At 36.9% G+C, this 17,979-nt stretch overlaps 3 protein-coding genes across 4 annotated transcripts in view; all 3 read right to left on the reverse strand.

Annotated features, from left to right (window-relative positions):
• The window catches only part of LOC144972549 (zinc finger MIZ domain-containing protein 1-like), a 473,233-nt gene that overhangs the window by 413,315 nt on the left and 41,939 nt on the right, over positions 1 to 17,979 (reverse strand). The gene's annotated exons all lie outside the window — the stretch shown is intronic.
• LOC144973872 (uncharacterized) lies at positions 11,209 to 12,615 on the reverse strand. Its single transcript, XM_078916760.1, has one exon. The coding sequence runs from the start codon at positions 12,613 to 12,615 to the stop codon at positions 11,209 to 11,211; it is 1,407 nt and encodes a 468-aa protein (XP_078772886.1).
• Positions 12,837 to 17,979, reverse strand: part of LOC144972548 (uncharacterized) — a 7,165-nt gene continuing 2,022 nt past the window's right edge. The window contains exons 2-6 of the mRNA XM_078913878.1: positions 16,423 to 16,503; positions 15,558 to 15,630; positions 14,393 to 14,488; positions 13,840 to 13,935; positions 12,837 to 13,240 (exon numbers count right to left, since the gene is read on the reverse strand). Coding sequence (XP_078770004.1) covers positions 12,837 to 13,240; positions 13,840 to 13,935; positions 14,393 to 14,488; positions 15,558 to 15,630; positions 16,423 to 16,503 — 750 coding nt within the window. The remainder of the gene's footprint in view (positions 13,241 to 13,839; positions 13,936 to 14,392; positions 14,489 to 15,557; positions 15,631 to 16,422; positions 16,504 to 17,979) is intronic.

Here is a 17,979-nt window from a genome sequence, read left to right on the forward strand (position 1 = left end):
GTGTAACTAAGTTACCATGCGTCATTAGGAAGGAAGTGACGTTACGACTGTTGAAGAGTATTAGATCTAAAGTTAATACACAGCAATGAATACTTTGCTTGTAGAAGACATGGCCTGTGATGTGCTATGTACAAAATGAATATAAGGTAATTTAAATGCATACCACTGTGTAATACCTGTGTAGCTTGCTTAGTTGACCGATCATGATCATTGTTTGCCGAATAAAAAAAATAAAAACTTGAGCTTTTATATAGCGCAATTACCACTAAACGTGCTCAAAGCGCTTTACAAGGGATCCCCTGACCAACACATTAACATGAGAACGAGACATGACGCCTGTGAAGCGATATTCCAATTTTTTCCCCCCTACAGAGATAACGCTGTTAATGACCAGGTGCTCATTTTACACCAGAGTACGGTGAGAGAATGTGAGTAAAGGGCCTTTTCCAAGGACTCAACTATGCGCCGAGCGAGGCTCGAACCCAGGACCTTCCGATCTGAAAGCGAGTGTCATACCACTAGACCACATAGCCTCAATACCTACGTAACCAGCTTAGTTTACCAATCATGACCATTGTTTCCCGATTAATGTATGTTCGGACTATCCGAATCATAATACTCTTCAACAGTCGTAACGTCACTTCCTTCCTAATGACGCATGGTAACTTAGTAACACTGGCTCTAAACTATCGGAACAATGGCGGACGCCTGTATGAAATATTTCTCCGGCGAGCACAAAAGCGTATCCAGAGGGGAAAAACCCGTAAATTTGATCTTGTTTTGACTTTTACACATTCTGATCACAAGGCATATGAAAAGTTCTAGCCAGTATGAAGAATAAAAAGTAATGATTTTCTTTGTTTAGAACCAAGATGGCCGCCGTTGCCGGGCGGCGTGACATCAGACTACTGAATCCAATTAGCCAGTAGATTTTTGACCAATCAAAACGCGGTATTTGTGACACACCCTCAAACCCACTCGGACAAATATAGATGGTTGTATACAAACAATAGAATGAAGTGAGTTGACATCACGCTGTTCTTTCATTATTGTTTCCAGACCACTAAGTGTGTGACTTCTCACTGGGTACGCTCATTCAAGACTATAGATACTATGCGCTTGACTGAGAAGCTCATAACATTGCCCTCCGGAAGTATGACGGACCAACACACACATCTGTGTGTATCCATGAACGTTTATAGTCGGGTTAATGCAGTTTAGTGAGCATTACTCATAAACGCGGATGATAAAAAACAATAACAAAGACCTGAGTGACGTCATCTTCGAACTATCTATAAACATTAAAGGTTAAACACAACATTGTTCTGGGATGGAACAATTAATCAGGCGTGTAGATTAGTGATGCAAAGCTAGCGAGTATTTTAATTAAACGAATACCATCGATTGTCTTATCATGTTGTTTGCTTAGTTTACCAATCATTGTGCGGCTATGCGGTCTTGTGGTATGACACTCGCTTTCGGATCGGAAGGTCATGGGTTCGAGCCTCGCGCTCGGCGTATAGTTGAGTCCTTGGAAAATACTTTTTACTCACATTCTCTCACCGTACTCAGGTGTAAAATGAGTATCTGGCCGTTAACAGCGTTGTCTTAGTCCGAAAAATTGTAATATCGCCTAACAGGCGGCATGTCCCGTCCTACATGTTAAATGTTGCTGTTGACCAGGGACCCCTTGTAAAGCGCTTTGAGCACATTTAGTGGATATTGCGCTATATAAAAGATCAATTTTTTTTAGATTAGTGATGCAAAGCTAGCGAGTATTTTAATTAAACACATACCATCATTTTTATTATCATGTTGTTTGCTTAGTTTTATACTTACTCCTATTGTTTACATACAGAAGACGGCTGCCAGGGAGGCGTGGTTATCTTCCTATTATAATATTCTCTCCATTATGAATCTAGAAGAATAGATGTCCGTTCAATGAACAATGTCTGATGAACGTGATGATAAGTACATCAACTCAGAATGTATGATTCAAGTGTTGTTGTAGTCAATTTCAATTGCCTTAATAGACAATATATACATATTTCATAATTTGGTAACGGAAAGATATTTTCTGCATTTAATATCTTATGTATGTCGCTCACTTATCGTATAATTCTTTCCCAATGTTAAGAGCGGGTAAATGGTTTATATACATATTTAAAGAAAGTGATTGTATTCAAAATAATGAGAAGAACCAATACTGGTATCGATTCAATGCAAGTACTTCCACCTCATTGTCATACTCGTTAACCGTAAGGTTTACACACAGCCCACTTGCTAAAAATGATGGCGTCTGTTTTCGATGGGATTTGACGAAACAAATTTGATTTTTCGATGAAAATCATCACGATGTCGAATCAATCTCATAACACACGCAAACCATCTTCATGTCAATTGGATTCAATAGTCTGATGTCATGTCCGCCCAGCAACGGTGGCCATCGTGGTTCTAAACAAAGAAAATAGGTACTTATCATTCTTCATGCTGGCTAAAATTTTTTCACATGTCATGTGATCAGAATGTATAAAAGTCAAAACATGATCATATTTATAATTTTTCTCTCCTCTGGATACACTTTTATGCTGGTCGGAGAAGTATTTCATAAGGGTGTCCGCCATTGTTCCGATAGTTTAGAACCAGTTGCTAAGTTACTATGTGTCATTACGAGGGAAGTGACATCACGACTGTTGAAGCCTTTTGTAAACACCATGCAAAATTTGGTGACGATTGGTCCAGTAGTTTTGGAACCTTCCTGTTGCTCACAACCAATTTGGCAAATTGTATATATAATAAGATAACAGATTGCTGCGGTAGGTAACAAATCTAGTCCGGCCATGAACGGGTTAATCCCGTCAACAGGTTCCTTTTGTAAGACGCTTCACGCTTCAATCGGTGAAGAATTTTTATTTTTCAAACAGTTGAATACATGCTTTAATTGATTAACAAAAAGTTTATATAGAGTTATGAAAATAGATTTCTCGTTTCTCTTTTTGGAAAACAGAATGCGATGAAATGATACGACAGAATTACACTGGTCTGTTGCATTATGTTTCTTTTATTTTGAAAGAAAAAAAAAAAAAAGAAGTTTTTTTAAAAAGAGCCAAATTGAAGGGTCTAGTTCTAAAAGGGAGTTAAGTCATAAAGAGTTAGTTATGAGAAAATGGAAGAGTTATAATTTGGTTTAAGCTACTGAGTGTAGAGAAAAAAATAAAATTGTACTGAGTTGTAAATTATATCTAGTCTATTATGAAAATAATTGTTGAATGAACGAAGGTTGCTTGTGTTTTAAGTTTATCACTGATTGACTAAGAAAATTCATAAAAATTTGGCTTAAGTACTTTTAAAACTGGAGCTTTCAATTTATTTGGCGATTTGGGGTCTTAATTAAAGCTATGAAAGGCGTTCTTTCTCCTTTGCGTGCGTCTCTTTGGCGCTGGTATTTAAAAGTAGAGATTAAGTAAGAACAAGTCGACAGCGTAATCATGACAATACTTCAGGCAATTAAATATTGCATTAATTATCGATTGCTTAGATAAGTGTTGCGGCATTATTACAAAACACATTTTAAGTTAATTTTATTTTTATTTTGGACAGAAAAAAATGTACGTCAAAAATCGAAAATTCAGTTTCAGATGGCTCTCAACTTGTCAGACTTTTATATAAAATCTCAGGTTAAAGAAGTCTCGGGTTTGACATTCTTTGACAGGTTGGAAGTCATTTTAACCCATCAATATTTGGAGTGACAATTTTCTTGCCAAAATTTAAAATAGTCTATTGTCAGAGATTTTGGCAGAATATGAATTAATCCAGATATGTAACTCGTTAAGTTTGAAAAGAACAGAAAAGGGAGGGATATCACCCCCCACCCCCCACCAACCCCAGAAGGTGGGGGCAGGGGGTCAATTTTGAACAAAAAACAAAGTCTTTCGAGTTGAATTTTATTTATTTATTTATCTATTCATTGCCTTATCTATATATCTATTTATTTATCTATTCATTTATCTATTTAATTATTTACTTATTTCTTCGTTTATCTATTTATTTATTTATCTATATATTTATTTTTATTTATTTACTTATTAATGTATTAATCTATTTACTTATTTATATATCTCGTTATTTTCTTTCTTTATTTATCTACTTGTATATTTATTTATGCATCTATTCATCTATTTATTCATAATTTATCTATCTATTCATTTAGAAACTCCAAAATAATAGATTTGGAAAAGCAGTCTTCCATCCAAGAACAAAAAAAAATAATATAGTATTTATATAAACATTCTATTTAAACAAACACAGTTACAAGGAAGAAACACATAATGTGTACCGGATGACAACTGAGTATGGACTAACTGGGCATCCCAAGATAAGAACGAATACAATAAAAAAAAAAATCATCTCTGCTGACCATGCAGCTGGCGTTGGGGATTTAAAAAAACCCAAAAAACTTGAGCATTAATTTAGTGAAGGATTTGATGCTGAGCAAGACATTTAGATCGGGGTCCCGATAGCTCAGTTGGTAGAGCACTCGCTTCACACGTAAAGGGACCGAGATCGATCCCGGGTGTAGTCGATATTTTTTACTGACCCCCCCCCCCCCTGTTCACCCAGCAGTGAATGGGTAGATGAGTCTATTAGATTTGGCGGAAAGTACTTTGCGATAGACTAGCGTCCCATCCAAAGGATAGCAAGCAATTGCTATTGTCCGTTTCACGCGAGAGAAACCGGGATAAACTCCGGCTCCATGGGCCGAATGGCTCTGAAGGACTACTTAAGACATTTGGATCAAAATTCCTTGTTCAATACATTTCAAGCAGCCTGAAAATCACCCAGCATATAACATGTGACATGTAATAATAGACTCTATGATAAGTAGAAGGATATAATGCATGGTTATACAATTGGGTGGTGTAGAAGTTAAGTTGCTAAGCAGACCATTTGGATCAACATTAACCCTCTCCGTACCATCCATGGGGAAATCGCCACATTCATTATGATGCAAGCAACTATTTTCTCTTTCTATTTTCTTTCACGGGGAAGGGCAATGGCTCAATTGGTAGAGCACTCGATTCAAACGCATAGGGAACGAGATCGATCCCGGGTAAATTAAGATTTCTTGTTTGTTTTTTGTTTTTAAGGGTTTTACGGCGCTTGCAACACATTTAGGTTATATCAGCGCCAGTAAAAAGGAAGAAAATAGGATAGTAAAAAGTTCTAGAATTACAATTAAAGCACCCAAGAGAAAGGAAGACAAAGGGGAACTGGGAACAAATAGGGATCAGATGCAGATTCCAAGAGCAAACCATCAATGTACTTAGTTTGAGATCACCTATAAGTCTCATCCGGACACAAGCACAAAATCCAACAAAGAGGAATACACTCAAATGCTTACATTATACATTAAAAATAACAAACATAATACATAACAGAGAGATGATTTACAAGGAAAAAAATATCATCTCCCAAAACAATAACTATGCATTTGACTGTTTCCCTCTCAGCTAGGACTCAGGCCAGGGCCAGGACAAAACCAAGTAATCTCATTCCAAGACAAAGACAGAAAGCAAATTGGAAAACAGACATAGGGGTATAGAAGACACAGTATGTACCTCCCTGCCCACTATGGAGGTAGGGAACCCCACCCAGTAAGATTTCTTTCTGACCCCTGTCCACCCAGCAGGGGTTGGGTAGCTGGGTCTGTTGGATCTGGCGAAAAGTATTTTGTGATAGACTAGCGTATCACACATTTAAAGATTTATTTTGGTGTGGTTATGCTCGAAAAACTTGTCGTGTTGTAGAGATCACGTTCATCATCATCATAATTGCCTTGTTCACCCTGGGTCAGGGTATAGGCCACAGACAAACAGTTTCCATCCTTCTCCATCCTGAGCCAACTTTAAAAAAAATCTCATTCCAGGTCTTACCACTTCTCTGTCCTTCATAAATTCTGTAATTCCAGAAACTCTTCGGTCGCCCAAGCTAAAAAAAGGATTTGGTTTGAGATCACGTTGCCGAATAAATATTACATGAAAATATATTTGTTGCTATTCTGTTTGAGTATGAAAAATCTGTTTTTCTCTTTATTGTTGTTGCTGTTGTGTTGTTGCTGTTGTTGTTGTTGTTGTGTTTTTGTTGATGGTGTTGTTGTTTTGTTATTGTTGTTGTTTTGTTGTTGAGTGGGTGTAAATTCTGAAAATTGCTAAGAGAGAGAGAGAGAGAGAGAGAGAGAGAGAGAGAGAGAGAGAGAGAGAGAGAGAGAGAGAGAGAGAGAGAGAGAGAGTTAAATTTTTTATTTCGTGCAGTACAAATAGCCTGTAAAGCGTCCATTTTAAATACTCTCGATAATCATTAATCATTGACTACAACGTTAATCAGCGGTGACCAGGTAAATGAAAGGTAGGGAGATAAAGGGATATGTTTACTAATGACAGTGTATAAAAGCTGGTGTTGTGAGATTTGGTGCTAAACATCCTCCCAGACACGGATACGCTTGGCTGATTCCAAGACGGTTTTTCAATGGCCGAGCAGCGAAGCGTGACTTATGGGGATCAATAGAGCTGCTGTCGCCGCCGCCGTCGAATGGAACACACACACACACACACACACACACACACACAACCACACACATACACACACAATAAACACGTTTACACACACAATCACGCGTATACACACAAAATCACATTAACACACATAAAAACACATATTATGCCCTATCTCGCTATTAGTTACATCTCGAGACAATACACACGAACACACACAAGAGCACGCACACACAAACATACATTTACACGGACAAACAATATAAAAATAGAGAAGGAGAATCACACATAATATACACACACAAAGAGAGAGAGAAAGAAAGAAAGAGAGAGAGAGAGAGAGAGAGAGAGAAGGAGAGAGAGAAAGAGAGAGACAGAGAAAGAGAGAGACAGAGAAAGAGAAAGAGAGAGAGAGAGAGGGAGAGAGAGAGAGAGAGAAAGAGAGAGAGAAAGAGAGAGACAGAGAAAGAGAGAGAGAGACGAGGAGAGAGGAGAAGAGAAAGAGAGAGAAGAGGAGAGAAAAGAGATAGAGAAAGAGAGAGAGAAAGAGAGAGAGAGAGAGAGAGAACAAGAAGAGAAGAGAAAGAAAGAGAGAGAGAGAAAGAGAGAGATAAAGAAAGAAAGAGAGAGAAAGAAAGAAAGGAAGAAAGAAAGGAGAAGAAGAGAGAAGAAAGAAAGAAAGGAGAGAGAGAGAGAAGAAAGAAAGAAGAGAGAGAGAGAGAAGAGAAGAGATAGAGAAAGAAAGAGATAGAGAGAGAGAGATAGAGAGAGAGAGAGAGAGAGAGAGAGAGAGGGAGGGAGGGAGGGAGAGACTGACAGACAAACAGATCGATACTATTTCATGAACAGCTCGTTTTACTTAAAAGTTGAGCACTATTATCTCATGTTTTTTTGTTTTTATAATTTTATACAGAGATAAATATAAATAGACAGATAGATGAATAAATATTATAGATAAATAGATAGATAGAAATATAAATAGATATATAAATAAATATAAGATATTTCAAGTATAGTTTTGATCAACTTCTACAATATCGTTTCGAGCATTCGCTCTCACCAGGAAGTGAAAGTGAAATAAATTAGATTGTTGTGTTTATTTTTACTTCCGGTTGGCATCGTAAGTTTTCGGCTTCGCGGTTATGGTAGTTCATAGTTACCGATAAAGTGTTTTGTTTCTATGACAAGAATTATCTTATAAATATCTCCTTTTATCAAATAGTTGAGCACTTTTATTTCATGGTTTTTGTTTTTATAACATAATTATATATCTAACTCTAAATAGATGAATTCATAGATATAGATATATCGATAATAGATAGATATATCGATAATAGATAGATAGTAAGACAGATACATGGATAGATAGCTAAATATGCGGGAAGAGAAAGATATAAAGGGAAAAAAACAAGTGAGTGAGAGAGAGAGAGAGAGAGAGAGAGAGAGAGAGAGTGAGAGGAGAGAGATAGAGGGATGAGAGGAGTAAGAAAGAAAGGAAGAAAGGGAGAGAGAGAGTGAGAGGAGAGAGAGAGGAGAGAGGAGAGAGAGAGAGAGAGTGAGAGGAGAGAGATAGAGGGATGAGAGGAGTAAGAAAGAAAGGAAGAAAGGGAGAGAGAGAGTGAGAGGAGAGAGAGAGGAGAGGAGAGAGGAGAGGAGAGGAGAGAGAGAGAGAGAGAGAGAGGGGGGGGGGGGCGAGATAAAGTTAAAATTGTTTACATCGACAAAGAAATGAAACAAACGAATATAATATCAGATTAAAAATATATCACACATTTCACGTACTTACACAAACATCACTATAAACCACACACACACACACACACACACACACACACACACATACTTGTATGGCATGACTTGTCAGGACCATAATTTCACACATGACTTGTGGGTACCTCTATTTCCAGTGGGTTTAGGAAACATACAATACGTTGTATTGGTGGACAAAACAGCCGTCTATGATGGCAGGTGTCGTTTTTTAGAATACGTCAAATAACAATGGTTTGACTAGAGTATGTTTGGGCCTCACTTTACACCATCATTGTAGGGACATTGTGTAGTCATTGTGAGGACTTGATGAGACAGGGCATTACTAGTGGGGACTCACTTGGTGTGTAAACTGTGCACATTTATTGCAAGGACCTGTGTAAACTGTGGCCATTACTTGCAGGGACCTTTGATGTGTCTACAGTAGACATTACTTCTAAGGACCTTTGAGAGTTTAAACTGTGGCCATTACTTGCAGGGACCTTTGATGTGTGTCTACAGTAGACATTACTTCTAGGGACCTTTGGGAGTTTAAAATGTGGCCATTACTAGCAGGAACCTTTGATGTGTGTCTACAGTAGACATTACTTCTAAGGACCTTGAGAATTAGATGCCCATCTATACGGAAAAGAATGTAAAAACAAAAGAAGAAATAGGACATTAAGATAGATCGGGATACTCCAAACAAAAATGTTCCTAACCTTAGGCTGTACCCGACTTGCATTACTATTGGCATATCATTTTTCTAGTCACTATGTCTGTATCAGAATGAAATGCAACCAAACATTCACTGCTCAGTAGATGATATCAGAACAATTCTGTCTTCATGAGGCTTTGAAATGATGACACTACAGGCCAGGTATCTACCAACTAAACTACCATATGGATCCTGATGTCAGATAACAATCTATCTTGTACACATTCGAATCATGTAGAACTGACCAAGTGAAAGTTCTCCCTCAATGCCAAGGGTAGGGTTCTGAACATTGACATATAATCATAAGGAGTATAAAGGGTGTTCAGTGGAATCCAGTCAAATCATCAAGACGGAAAAAAATATGTTGATTTTAAATGAGGTTTGTTTATTCATAATCATAGCCAAATAATAATGCCAAATAATGATTAATAAAGATTTGAAGTTGATTCTGGGGAAATTTTAAAATTATCTTATTAAATACAGTGGAAACTCCCAATAACGACATTCTCTGGATAACGACACAAATCTCTAGTCCCTAATCTTATACTTAAATTATGTTCGTAGTGAAAATAAAAACTCTGGATAGCGACATACTCCCAATAAAGACATAATCTTCCAGTCCCAAGCGATGTCGTTATTGGGAGTTTCCACTGTATATACCATGATAATTATCAGAAAAGAGTGAAAAGAGCCATACTATAACTGAGGGAAATATTGAATTCAATCTTAATTAATTTCAAACGAAAGTCCTATGAGAGCAGGAAGACTCAAAAATTAGTAAGAGTATACATCTTGCTCTCTGAGGTGTAAGAAGGGATGACAAAAATTACTTTTTGCATTATTGATGGGATGCTGCTAGTCTATGCCACATAACTTTTCTGGACGTGTCTTAGTATTCAACGATGGTACCCATTTTTTTCTGGATAGAGAGGGCAGAAACAAAGACAGCTCTCATTGAAGCTAAATTCGGGTCCTAATGAATAGACAGTGCTCTACCGTTTGAGATGCTCGAACCCATATAACGAAAATACAACAAGAAATAGTCCATTCTTGACGATAAAGAAGCATAAACAATTTTTATACATAATGATGATATATGTGGCGGAAAAAACAAAACTTAATAAACTAACAGTGGTTTGAATTGTGTGTTCAAGAGCGCAAGCAAAAACATCTGAGGTGAGACCCTGAAAACCAAAGGAACAGATAGGTAATTTGCTAGCGCACCAGGGCGTATTTTTACAAACACATTAATCATTATTAAACAATTGGTAAAATTGACTCCATTTTAGCAAGTCAATGCATCTAATGTTTTATTGAATAAAATGGTATGCCAGAACGGGGAATGAAAATGTGACTTCTCAATAGTTTGATTAAGCCTAGATCTTAACTCGTCTAATAAGCAAAGATAATGACGTCGAAAAAGATAGAATCACAAAACATCACTTTATACAAGTTAACAAATGTCAAAATAGGAATGTTGGTCTAATTAACAGAAATGATTTTGATAACTATTCTGCAAATTGTTTTGGTTTAAGGACTATTTGGCTAAAATCACTTTCAGTTCATTGATACGAGTATAACGAGACAAAATAAAAAGTAATTTTGAATACTTTTGTGTTCATCTGGTTTTGACATTTTCCACAATATAATGGTCAGAGATAACATTATTATCATCAACAACAAATTGTCCTGTAATTGGACATATTATTATCAGTATCATTATTGAAAAAAAAATATGTTCATGTTTTCATATTGATTTTAAGTTGATGTCAAAAACAACATAGTATTGAAATTTTTATAAAGAGAGAGAGAGCGAGAAAGAAAAGAGAACGAGAGAGAGAGGAGGTCGGAGGAAAAAGTACTGATCACAAATTGCATAAGGTACCAATTAATTGAATTAACAACAAATGTCTGTACATCAAGGCGACAACAAGATAATGCTTAGTTTATGTACTACCATACATACAATAACATAGGGAACAAATTTCTATACAAATTTCTTTTTTCTAGTTTGAACATTTTTTATGTAATATTTGATTTGTCTCCAGGGTCTGTTTGCTAAGATTGGAGAATTTCTCATAGCATTTTCAATGTTTGCTTTGCCAGGCAATCTTTCTAAAAAGAAAAAATTCCCTAATTCCTTTTCAACAGCTTTTCTTTCTTCCTCAGACCACCCTTTCCTTTCTTTATTCACTACTCTGTGATTTTCTTTGATTTATGAGATTCTCTAACAGTATCAGCCTCCTGACAGTTTTCAGTGTATGGCATTATCGTCGTACTATCAGGGGTCATGCTGCTACATCCTGTGTCACCGCCTTGAACGCAGTCGTCAAGGTCATCCTCATCAGCACTTAATTCCTCTCCATCAATTGCTTCGTCTTCAGCAAATTCCAGCTCGTCTAGATTCTTTCCCTTACACTTGTCAATTTTTCCTTTCTCCAGTTGCAAGAGAATCTTACTAACTTTAGCAAGTTGCATCGTGTCCTCTGGAAGACGATAGTATTCTTTATGAACAGACTTGTCATGCCCCATGAAGGCAGCCAATGCTTCCAGTTCATTCTCCTTCAAATCAAGCAGCTGACATATTGTTCCAATATGTTTTCTAAGTGCTGTAGATGTCAATAAGTCTGGCTGATCTGCTCCACATGCAGTGGCAAATTTCCTGAGAACATCTGAAGTTCTAAGTACATTTTCACCTTCACCGATAGCACCAAAAACATATGGGTTATTGTTAGCAAGCCCACTGGATTGTCTGAAATCGAGGAGCAAGTCAATACTATCCTTGTGAGATTTGGGTAGAAGAACTGGCACTCGTCTCCCTCGCTTTCCTCTAATTTCTACCCTTTCGAGTTGTTTGGCTAAGTTTCTTTCAAACTTACTCAAACTCTGCAGGATTTCCCCTTGTAGAGATTTTCCTGAAGCCAATCCATTCTGATAGTTTTCAATTTTCATTCTCTGCATCTCACCGCCTCTTCGTCTGTTAAAAAGAACCACCTGTGCTAGAGCAATCTCAGCTAAATTTCTCCACGTATTTGGGTTTGGGTGTTCACGCAATTGTGTTATTGCATCTGTTAACTTGGATTTAATGAAACAATATAAAAGCTGCACATCTTTTGCTAAAGGTAGTCTTCTTGCTGTGTTAAATCTTCTTTTGTGAAGAGTGTGCAGAGCTTTCGATGATATTTGATGTGACCAGTCAGAAGAATAAAGTTTGGTAAATGCTTCAGCCTGTTTCTCTAATAGAGTATCTCCTGATTGCAAAGCCTCTGATTTCAAAATGTCTGCACAGGCTTTTAAGGAATGGCCTAACTTTAAAGCAAGTGAAGGTATTTCATAAATTCCAGTGATGCAATTGTACTTTGCTAAAACTTTGACAACTTTGACAACAGTTGAAAATAACAGGGGGTCAATGCACTGTGTAATATTTTCAATTTCACATTCGTTTTTCATTTCATTCAAAAAACGGCCAATTTCTCTCATTTTTTGTTTTATGTACTGGTATTGATGTGGCTGGTCTAAAAATTTAGAAAAAAGATTTTTCCCATACTGCAAAATGACACTGTCATGGCGACAAAGGAGGGAGATCCTATCGGAACTCATTGTGTTTAAAATCTTTTCTTCAAAATCACTATTATCGTCTTCCTGTTTACTTGAAAGTAAAAGAAAATTTGTATTTTTCTTTGAGCTTTTGGTTTCATTATTGAAGGCAGCACATTTTTTCTTGTGACGCCATAAATCCTTCCTTAGAAAAAGTCCAAAACATTTTTCACAGGTTGTAAAAGCCTCTAAGTTGTCAGTTATTGGTTGCCTTCTAGCCGGAATCAAAAACCTTTTTTTGCATCTATCACTGTTTTGTTGTGTTTAAAATCCCCACGATGAAGCAATAACTGCAATTCCCTCTTTCTGTCCTTGGTACCTACTTTATAGGCTAAAGCTTTTGCCACTTCAATTTCCCCACTATGTACACTTTCTAAATGCCTAGCCATTTTAGCATAAAGTCTACCACAATACAAACAAGAATGTCGTTTGTCCCATTTTCTTTTACCCCCGATCCTCCTGGCACCATTTTCTGCAGTCATGTCATCTGCTTTCTGTGGAAGGTCAGCCTCCTGATCATCGAGCTGTGGGAGAGGGATGATGACAGACTCGCTACCACTTTCTACCTCACTCTCTGCAACACAAACTAGACTTGCAGTTGTAGGACTTCTTTGGTGTTCATTGGGGTCTGAAAATGCAAAAATAAAAAACATGACTTCACTTGCTGTTGTGCAATTCAAAGTACTTATGCATACCATGTAGACCCCAAGTGTGTCGCAATAGCCGAGCGGATAAGCCATTGCACTGTGATATGGGAGATCTGGGTTCGAGTCCCACTTTTGGCACTGCAATTGAACCTTGGGAGAGGTTATTTGCACACACTGCCGCTGCTCTTACAACGACATATGGTTCACGGAAAACCAAAAAATCATTTCCCCTTCTCGGGGTGAAATATTTCACCAAAAAAAAGTGCTGTCTCAATTTTGTAGGTTAACATGACTGGTTACAACTGACTCATTTGGATAGAATAGTAGACTATCTCAAGGCATTAAAAAAAAATCATTCTTCTCTTCATAAAACAATTTGGTAATAACCATGCAATACAACTAATGCTCAAGGCCATACATCTGTGTGACATGTGGGATTGCACCAGTGTTGTCACAGTATAAAATGAGTTACAAACAGGTTTCAAGGGATCAAAGTACGTACTATTATGGGTAAATTAGAGTATATTCCTGCTTATTGTATTTGGATTTTAAATCTAAAGCATCACAGGTTCTTATTTACCTTTGTCATCAGCATCCTCAGGATCGCTGTCTGTTTTGCAGCTAGAAGAACTCTCTCCTGAGCTTTCAGGGACATATTCGTCTTCACTGTCCATTTCTGAAATAAGATTGTAAGAGGGAATGATGCTTGCTTGTATCTTCAAAACAGTTTGTTGGGTTTAATTTTCAGGTTTTTAAGACATTTTTAAACAAAAAAGATATCGTAATGTGCTCGTCAAGGAAGCTAAATCATAAATCTAACTTTTTCATACTGATTCATTATTTATATTCCTTGTTTAGGACAAAGTCGCATTCAACAAGAGGTCGCATTCAACGAGGTCAGGGGCCCTGTCCCAAAGACCTCGTTGAATGCGACTTCCACTGTAAACAAATTGATACTCAAATTTGTGATATTTTAGTTAATTGTCCAATGCGTCATTCACTATTCCCCAAACAGCAACATTTTTAAAACGGAACATGATGTATCGCATATTTCTTCTGAAGACAGAATTAATTCGGCATTGTATTTGTATCTTTTCTATTTCACTAAAAACACCTCATCACAGGTTATTTACCTTTGTCATCAGTATCCTCTGGATCGCTGTCTGTTTTGCAGCTAGAAGCACTCTCTCTTGGGCCTTCGGGGACATATTCGTCTTCACTGTCCTTTTCTGAAATGACCATGAAAAGTATATATCAAAACATGTGTGCAAAATTGAAATGAAGTTTCTCTTTACTCCAGAGAAGCAAACATCAGATATATTGTAGATGTAATTCTCTAACCATATAGTCTGGTTATGTCTTTGAAAACTAACTTGGTTAGAGAATTAAATCAAGGAGATGAAAGTACAATAATCAAAACTCTTTTCTATAACTGACCCCCACCATCTTCATTTATGTTACAGACTAAATGAAAGAGCAATGCCATCATTCTAAACTCAATATTGTGAGAGGCAGAGGAAGAGAGAGAGAAGGAGAAAAAGAGAGAGATAAAAAGATTATTTCATTTCAAAATGCAGTATCTAAAAGAAAGGATATGATTTCTATGATAAGATTATCAACAATAATTTTTCATCTTTGTTGCAGAGCACTGCTGGTTGTTTGGCCTGGCAGTGAACTTTCTCATTAATGAGGGGAAAATAAGATATTTTTGGCTCACTCTATGACAACCCAGCTGGATTGTCCAAAGTTAATTAAGAACCGATGGAAAGTTGTTAGTGATAGACTATATGAAATGTAATAGTAATACACATTATTAGAAACCAAAATGAGCTACTATTAGGCCTGTAATGACTTACTTTCTTTTTCTTATCTTTAATGTGAGTAAACAGGCATTCAAATACGTAACTCCTTAAAGGACTTCATGCCAATAAGACCAGAGCCTAACCCTGTAGCTCGGAGCTGACTAGTAGCAATTTCTTGTTACGCTTTGGATAGGACACTGGTCTTTTGAAAAGTACTTTACACCCATTTCCAATAGGTCTAATGATATCCAGCTACCCACTTTCTGCTGGATAGGTAGGGGGATTGGAAAAAATTCTAATGTCTTTTTTGCCTGAACCTGGAATCAAACCCGGGATATCTGTGTGATAGGCCACAACTCTATCAACTGATCTCAAGGGACCCTCAATTGAGCATTTGAATGCCATGTAAAAGTTGACAAGCATTCAAGAGGTAATAATATTCCTTTTGGTTTGAGTGGTTAGAAAAGCAAAATGAAAATGATAAAATCAAACTTACTGCAATTACTGCCTATTTCTTCAGGAGTTTGTCCACCACGACGAGGAGGCCTTAAGTTCGCACATCTCTGATTCTGGAACAGAAAATATATTAGAATAGAGGATTAGAAGTAGACTTATGCAGCTATATATATGTGCATTCCAATCTGGCATCTCTCAAATGGCTCTACCCAGACTGACAGTCAACCAAAAAAAAAAGGTACATTGTTACACAAACATAATACTATCATCTGCATTTTTTGCTAAATAGGAGCCTAAAATTTGCCAAAAATAACGTCAAAATGTGCCAAAAGTGCCAAAATTTGCCAAAAAATTGCGGGGCAGAGTTAGACGTGATATGATATTTAACCCCTAAACTCCCCATAATCCTTGAAAAAATGTATGAAAATTAAATGGTTTCCAATTTTTTCCAACTTTACTTTTAGATAAAATGGTGTTTCAAATGAAATCTATTGCCCGTTATATCCTGACAAATAATATCATTAATTCCAGCTAAAAGTGAAAAAGAAATCACAAGAAAACGTTTTTTCAGAAGAAAAAAAATGTCAAAAATCGGAAAATTTGCCAAACTTTGCCAATTTTGTGAAATTTGCGGAAGGGCCCGGAATTTGCGGCCGCAAAATATGCAGATGACAGATAATAGCATTAAACTATGAGCATACTTAAGAACGACAACTCAGAGCAAAAAAGGATCTTGTTTTAAACTAAAGCATAAACCTAGCCGAGTCATCTCAGCCAATTAGAAAAGGCTTCGGTCATAATACATATTCCATGAATCAAACAAAGCAGGTCTTTGAATAGATAATTATTAATTAATCAATGACTAGAAAACTATGTAACCTTCATATCATTAACAATGTAGTTACCTCAGTCTTGTCTTTTGCTTTCTTTATCATCCCAGAATCGGAAAGTAAAGAAAAAACTTCATTTGCAGTTTTCAACGGTTTCTGAAAAAAGAAACAATACAAATACATAAACTTTTATCAAAGAAAAAAAAATGTAGTGAGTGGTTGACTTTAGCCATGTAAAAAACATTTATTATACTCCAATTTGGAGGCTTGCATTTTAAAAACTCATCCCTCGTCAATTACAACAGTGGCAATTACAAATAAGTAAACCAACTAAGTAACCAGAAGAAATTAAAAACACATAGATCAGCAGATGAATCATAAATGATTCAAAGTCTACGTAGCCAAGAACTGTCAGTGTCTTAGTCTTAGTGTAGGCTACCCAGCCTACTGCAGACTGCATAGGAATTGTTAATTTTTTTTTCTTTTGATATTAGGGTTTGCAACAAGTAAAGGCATGTTTTAGAAGGTACTTTGATACCTGCATGACTCAAAAATGGGCACCTGAAATAGGGCCTGTGGCTGTGACCTTATTTTTTATTTTTTGATAGCTTCTTCTTTCTTTCTTATTTATAAATATGGATTTTCACGATGTTTGTGTCACATGCAGCTAGGCTTAGAAACTTGACAGGCCAGTCAGCGCCGATCACAAGTCTGACGTCATGGGGGATTTCCTTGGCTGCTGGAAATGTCAAGTTCGCGACCAGCATGTCCAAGATTTCGAGCGTGTCCTTTCAGACTGGGGATTTCATTCGGCATCGTGTGTAGTTTGTGTGTGTGTGTGCATGACTTTTTTCGTTTTATTTTCAAAACGGGGCCTGATAGATATGGATGCCAAGTTGGATTATTGAAACCCAAAGTTCCCGTATTTTTTTTGTTTGTCGCCTCTTGCTTTTCGTTTTATACTAGGAGTTTGTGTATACTTCTTCACCTGAGTCGCACCGCAACTATTATTTTATACAGCTGCCATTTTTGGAATTTTCATTAAAAGGCAGCAGTTGTGACGCTTAGTTGCGACTGAATCGTATCGTTCTTGCGGCTGTTTTCAAAACTGCTTTTTCACACCATTTCATAAAGAAGCAGGAGTGAGTCGCAACACAACTATTACTTTTTATACAGCTGCCATTTTTGGAATTTTCAATAAAAGCGCAGTTGTGATTTTTTTTGACAACGGCTTCCTTTTACGGCTTTAATTTCACATAACCGCATCTGACTATAGTCATTCTCCCGACACGCTTTTTTTTTGCTGTATATGAAAATAGTAAAAATAGCAGCTATAAAAGGAGAGATTGTTGCGATCCGATGGCGTAATTGTAAAGCAACTCCTGCTTTATTGGGAAATGGTGTGAAAAAAGCAGCTTTGAAAACAACTGCAGGAACGATGTGACTCACTCGCGACTAAGTATCATAACTGCTGCGCTTTTATTGAAAATTCAAAAAATGGCAGCTGTGTGCAAGTAATTGTTGCGGTGCGATTCACTCCTGCTTTTTAGTGAAATGGTGTGAAAAAATCAGCGTTGAAAACAGCCGCAAGAACGATATGACTGTCGCAACTAAGCATCACAACTACTGCCT

This window comes from Berghia stephanieae, chromosome 5 (assembly GCF_034508935.2).
Source record: "Berghia stephanieae isolate SIO BIC M18660-M18661 chromosome 5, UCSD_Bste_1.3, whole genome shotgun sequence".
NCBI lineage: Eukaryota > Metazoa > Mollusca > Gastropoda > Nudibranchia > Aeolidiidae > Berghia > Berghia stephanieae.